We start from the raw sequence: 6053 nt of genomic DNA, 5'->3' as shown, positions 1-6053 counted from the left end.
CCATTAAACTCGATCAGTCCTTTCATTAAATTCAAACTACATGTCCCCATAACACGTTCCCACAATTATTATTATTATACCAGCTACAAATAGGCATTCGATACCGAAAGATTCATGATTATAAACACAAGTCGTTCAAACAACGTTTAGTTTTCAGTTAATCATATTGATGATTTCAATCCAAGGAGAACTAGTAAAAAAGTTAAATCGTAAACTTCTAGCCAACTAACTTCACATCACATTAATGTTTAAGAAATAAGCCAAACCCCAATAATATCCAATCAGGAAACTGTATACGAAACACCGTCCCCTTAGCCAATAGACACGAGGAGCCTCATGAATTATTAAGTAGATGCCTGTGTTGTTCCACTTCACGCGGGCTGCTGTTGAAAACAGCTACATGATCTGAAGATCGCGAACATGGCGACCGCTATATATCTCGAGCACTACCTCGACAGTAAGTGTACAACTCTCAGTGTGTCAGCGACAGAAACCAAGTGTTACATTTTCTAAATACATCTGGCGCTGGAAAGGATCTGGTGGCCCACAGCGAGCTTTTTTATACAGTGGGTATAAACGTCAGAGTGGCCCGAGCTAGCTGTGGTCGCTAAGACCCTTATGATGCTAACGCGGGCCTACCCAGCGGGAGAGCCTCCCGGGCCGCTGTGTGTTTCACCAGCCCCGCTGGCTACGGAAGTTCAACTACGGGCCGCTTCTCCGGCCACCGGTTATATTTCGTAGTTGTTTCGACCCTCTAAATGTAATTCTCGATATCCACGTTCACCAACCAACGGCTGTTTATGTAGTTAGCTGGGCTAGCTAGTTGAGTGTAGGGTGTGACGTAGCTACATATATAAGCTAACTAGCTAGCCGGGCTACGTGGCTAACTAGCTAGCCGGGCTACGTGCCTAACTTTATGGCGGAATTGAACAGTCAGCCTGGTTCCCAACTACCTGCTGGTCTCTAAATCTATTGACGTCTCCCTGTTGCATTAACTGTATTACAGGCAGTTAGTTAGCACGCATAGCTACAGCTACATACGCACCGTTGCTACGTGGCTAACTAACCCATCTAGTGAACCATGAAAGTTTGTAAGAAGTCAATGCTGGGGAGAGTGTTCCTCACTGCGGCTGGCCGAGTTGTAAATGGTGTAGTCAGGTATGTGTATATATATATATATATATATATATATATATATATATATATATATAGGGCCTATATAGGTAGGTCTCTTTCTGTTGGCTCTTGTCACTTGATTAAATAAATAGGCGGCAGGTTCAACATCATGGTACAGTGTTGGGTCAGGTAGGTCTAGTGCAGTGGTTCCCAAAGTGGGGGGCGCGCCCCCTAGGTGGGGCGCGGAGCTATTGCAGGGGGGGCGCGGAGCTTGAAAGTAAAACGTGCACATGTGTCAATATTAGGGATGCATCGATTCCGATATTAATATCTGAAAAAATTCTAGATTGGGTATCGGGGACAATGTGACCGATCCATAAAAACAGATCTATTCAGTCTAAATATGCTTGTATTGCTTGCTTTTCGGAGTTAGTTCAACCTTAATTCTCGCGCTGGTGGTATTCCACTTAGTCCGTTTATTTGCTGGTTGACCAAAATTAACCTGGGCTCCAGCAATACTTCACTGTTAATACGTGAACTGGTGAGTTGTCCAAAGCTCATTTAATGCGTTACTTACAGAAATAAAATAAAGAGCAGTGGTCTGACTCGGTCTACGGCGGAAAGCTAAAAAAACAATATTCCATACGCGCGCTCAACTCGCTCCCTTAAAGAGACAGTACACATATTTCTGGCCGTTACATGCTTTGTGCTCTGCGTGATGTCTGCGCTAGCAAACTAGCCGCATATGAATTGCTGTTTCTCTTATTTCATCTCCTTATTTATTTTAAATTATATTTAGAATTCTTGAACCATTTAAAAGATTTCTTGCAGTTTATTTTTTTCATGTTTGACCAAAGTTGTGAACCTATTGTTTTTGTAAGTTTTCAGCACATCCCTAGTCAATATGGGGGGGGGGGGGGGGGGGGGGTGTAGGGGGGGGGCGCAAAAATATTCTCATCTACTAAAGGGAGGCACGGCAGAAAAAGTTTGGGAACCACTGGTCTAGTGGATGGCTAACTAGCTAGCATAGCTTTATAATATCAGCACTGTTACAGCTGTCCAGTAGATACTGTTTGCTATTTATAATTAATTAAATATGCAGATTTTGTTCGGTTAAAGATTACTTTTAAGAAATACATTGCAGTTGTGCATGATATTTGTTTGTTTAGCCAGGTAGCTAACGTTACGTGGCGTAAGTGATGGCACAGTGGGAGGCACTGGGTTATCTGGCTAGTATAACCTAGCTGATTTCTTGGAAATAAAACGATTAAAATCAGTCCCCCCTTTTATGTATGCGCTTTAATGATTTGTGAAAGGCAACTTTGGCACAGTCAGTTGTCCTATCAAATAGGATCTAGGATATAACAGTGCAGAAATCCATCAAAGTAAAACAGCTGATAAATCTATTGCATCACCTCAGGCATAGAAAATTTGCCATGTGAACTTCAGAGAAACTTCACCCTGATGCGAGAACTGGACAACAGGACAGAGGGTAAGTTGATAAGTTAAGGGTCATGTGATCACATATTCTCTGTACCAAATTGTTCTGAATTGAATTCAGTGTTTTGGTCCTCAGCTGAATAATTGTCTTCCTCCAACATGGTAGAAAAGAAGGGAGAAATCGATAAGCTTGCTGAAGAGTACATCACAAATGTACGGAACCTTGCTTCTGAACAGAGAGTGGAGCATCTACAGAAGATTCAGAGTGCCTACAGCAAATGTAAAGAATACAGTGACGACAAAGTGCAGCTTGCTATGCAAACCTATGAAATGGTTAGAAAGTGCATAATTTTCCTCACAAACAGTTATGATGTGAAAATAAGGTGCAGCTGATTTTTATTTATTTATTTATTGAGAGATCAGTGTTTTAATGTGTTTTAGGTTGACAAGCACATCCGAAGGCTGGACGCAGACCTGGCACGATTTGAAAATGAGCTCAAGGAGAAACTGGACGTCAGTGGATATGAGAGTCCAGATAATCGAGCACTCAAAAGTAAGACTGAGTTCATCTGTTGATGTATGGGGTATGTGTTGGCATGGGTGTGTTGCACCACCAACTGGAATGAGCTTTCGTCGTTTGGGGGATTGGATTGCGTATTTTAAATGCAACCCAGACATTTTCATTTAACGGATCACACAACCACAGATGTTCAGTGAAGTGGAATGTACCACAGCAAGTCAGGCGTCCTCGTGGTGGAGGCTGCAAATCAGATTAACTGCACCCAATTTTATGGTGAAATTGTACCGGATCCAGGGTTTCTGAAAGAACTGGCAGGAACCTCGGGTTTGTTCCTAAATTCTACTGTCTGTCCACACATGGCAGTTTGGGTTAAGCACGACTCTTTGTTTGGTTTTCAGAGGGGGGTGCAAGAGGCCTGAAGGAAAAACGAGGACCCAAAGGCAGAGGAAGAAAATGCTCAGATGATGATTCACCCCGAAAGAAAAAAATGAAAAACAGGTTAAATAAAGAGAGAACCCTTCCTTATCTGTAGTGCTTTGGCTTGCTGAGCATTTCCTACTTTGATTTAGCCTTCATAGTGTAAGCCTTAATAAGCTGTCCTTTGCCTTTACCTTAATCACAAAAGTGTCCAATATCATGGGATGTTTGGCATCTTATCCTGTGTATAATTACAATGACTGCAGGATCATTCTTATGGTTCCTTGTCTTTCTGTATGTTTCAAGTCCTGAGTTCTCCGAGTCCCTCCTGCCAGTGCACCCATCAGACGTCCTGGACATGCCAGTAGATCCAAACGAGCCCACATACTGTCTGTGCCACCAAGTGTCGTATGGAGAAATGATTGGATGTGACAACCCTGATGTAGGCCTCCTTTACTACTGTCTCTTTCTTTTGGCGCTTTATTTAAAGCCTATATATTGGGTGGACACAAACATAATATTGAAGGAACATTGCTTCCTGTTTAGAATTTGTTTGCCATTTCTGGTGTTCCCTTGGATATTGTACAACCCTCTCATAAAATCTTCCTGGACTTTTTTCAAAGAGTTAAGCAATACATGGAATGTGTACCGTAACTTACACTTTAATGTATTGAGTGCAGTTTTTGCCATTGTGCCCCCCCCCCCCCATGTTTCAAACTCCCATTAACGTAATTTTCTTCATTTTCTTTTATGAATAGTGTCCTATCGAGTGGTTTCACTTTGCTTGTGTGGATCTTTCAACAAAGCCCAAAGGGAAATGGTAGGTTTATCACATGGTGTAGTAAAGAACAAAGAAATGCAGCTTTTATGGAAAAAAATAAACCTCAGAAACTGTATAGTAACATTTTGTTTTTCATCCCCAGGTTTTGTCCACGGTGCACTCAGGACCGGAAGAAAAAATGAGATTTCTAGTTATACTACTTTTATACATGAGTATATACGTATATATGTATTTTGTCTATGTGGTAAAATAGGATATGTACAGTATATATTACTTTCTCTATGACTGGTAAAGGAAAAGAGGGTCATAATGAAAACATTTATTTTTTTTTTATGTACTTGAACTGTCTAATTGAAAGGTTGATTCTTGTGCTGCAAGTAAACTGGTATCTGTTTTATGCATTGAAATTCCAACAGGATATGGAAAGTGAAAGCGCATATATATTATATATATTACACACATACACACCATTCTACTGAAACAGCAGTGTAGATTATTATTGCTGTATGAACTCCAAGCACCAGAAGCATCTGTAACTTGTTTTACATATGTGCTTATGGAATGTTGTTGCTGCACAAAACATTCACTGCTAGATTATAGTCTGACCTTATTTAACTATGTGGATTTACTTTGAACACGTGTCAAAAGTAAATGTGTGAGATGCCAAGTGCAGCTGTTCTCCTGGATATAGTAGTGAAAGCGGATTTAATTTACTTGCACTTAAACTATGAAGTGACTACTTCTGTAACTCCACCAGATGAACAGCATCTCATCTGCTCAAAAGGACGTGTCATTGTGCAAACCTTCAAACCCTGTGTCCATCTCTGACTGTATATTAATAGTAATACTCATGTTTTGGCAGTATCTGCCATTGTCTCTAGGAGTTTTGCATTTTGAGTAGAAATCATTTCTATTTAGCACCATGACCAAGGCCCGCATCCTTACAAGTGTCTCGGAGTTGGAGTGGGAGCTCAGCGTCAGCTGCCCTGTTTGTTTGACCACGCTGGGTAAGAATAATCTCGTGCAGCCATATTTTGCCCGTGTTATAGAGGAGAGCTGAGAGAGAAGAGCAAAAAAGAAAGCTCTACTGTAGAGGCTCTACATATCTTTAATTGAATGTTTCTGACGCTGCAAACATTTTTGGATTTTTGGACTTAAGGCTAGGGCGACTGATTCTGATTCAGTATTCCAATTCTGAGATGCTTTATGAATGTTGTGAATGATTTTAAATTAGCAATGGTCCTATAATGTGCCCCGTGCTCATGAAGCAATCGAGGATAATCGGACCACTTGTGACTTGCTGTAAGTGAAAAATTTTTAATATTAAAGAGATGGCACAAATGTAGAGTATCTACCAAAGTGAGATTAGGTGGTGTAAGCACTGATCTATGCTGCACTACTGTTGTATTATCTTGTAATGTCTGATTTATTGTGATAAATATGGAATTATATGATTTATATTTAACTGCAACTGCATTACTGCTGAGCCTGCATGGTCCTCTGCTAGTATACACCAACCTTCGAAACGTCAGTAGCTACAATTCAAAAACAAATATTTCAATGAGTGGGAAGACTGAAAGAATGACAATCAGAACATATTTCTTTGCTGTTTTCTTCTGGTTTATCATAATATTGAAGTACTATACAGAACCAAACATCTTTTTATTCTACTGTGAAATTCTTTCATATGATTAACAATGTTCCTTGAGATGTGGCCTAGATGTTCAGTACCAATTTTCATAAAAGCAAACAAAAAATAAATATTTAGCAATATTCATA

At 40.3% G+C, this 6053-nt stretch overlaps 1 protein-coding gene across 1 annotated transcript; it reads left to right on the top strand.

Moving 5' to 3' along the window:
* Positions 1-339: 339 nt before the first annotated feature.
* Positions 340-6053, top strand: ing5a (inhibitor of growth family, member 5a). Its single transcript, XM_076991592.1, has 8 exons — positions 340-457; positions 2537-2608; positions 2723-2889; positions 2998-3109; positions 3475-3574; positions 3800-3935; positions 4252-4313; positions 4417-6053. Exons 1-8 carry the CDS (start codon positions 421-423, stop codon positions 4454-4456), a joined length of 726 nt encoding a protein of 241 aa, XP_076847707.1. The 5' UTR covers positions 340-420; the 3' UTR covers positions 4457-6053.

Source organism: Brachyhypopomus gauderio, unplaced genomic scaffold (assembly GCF_052324685.1).
Source record: "Brachyhypopomus gauderio isolate BG-103 unplaced genomic scaffold, BGAUD_0.2 sc84, whole genome shotgun sequence".
NCBI lineage: Eukaryota > Metazoa > Chordata > Actinopteri > Gymnotiformes > Hypopomidae > Brachyhypopomus > Brachyhypopomus gauderio.
This window is presented reverse-complemented; position numbering and strand designations above follow the sequence as displayed.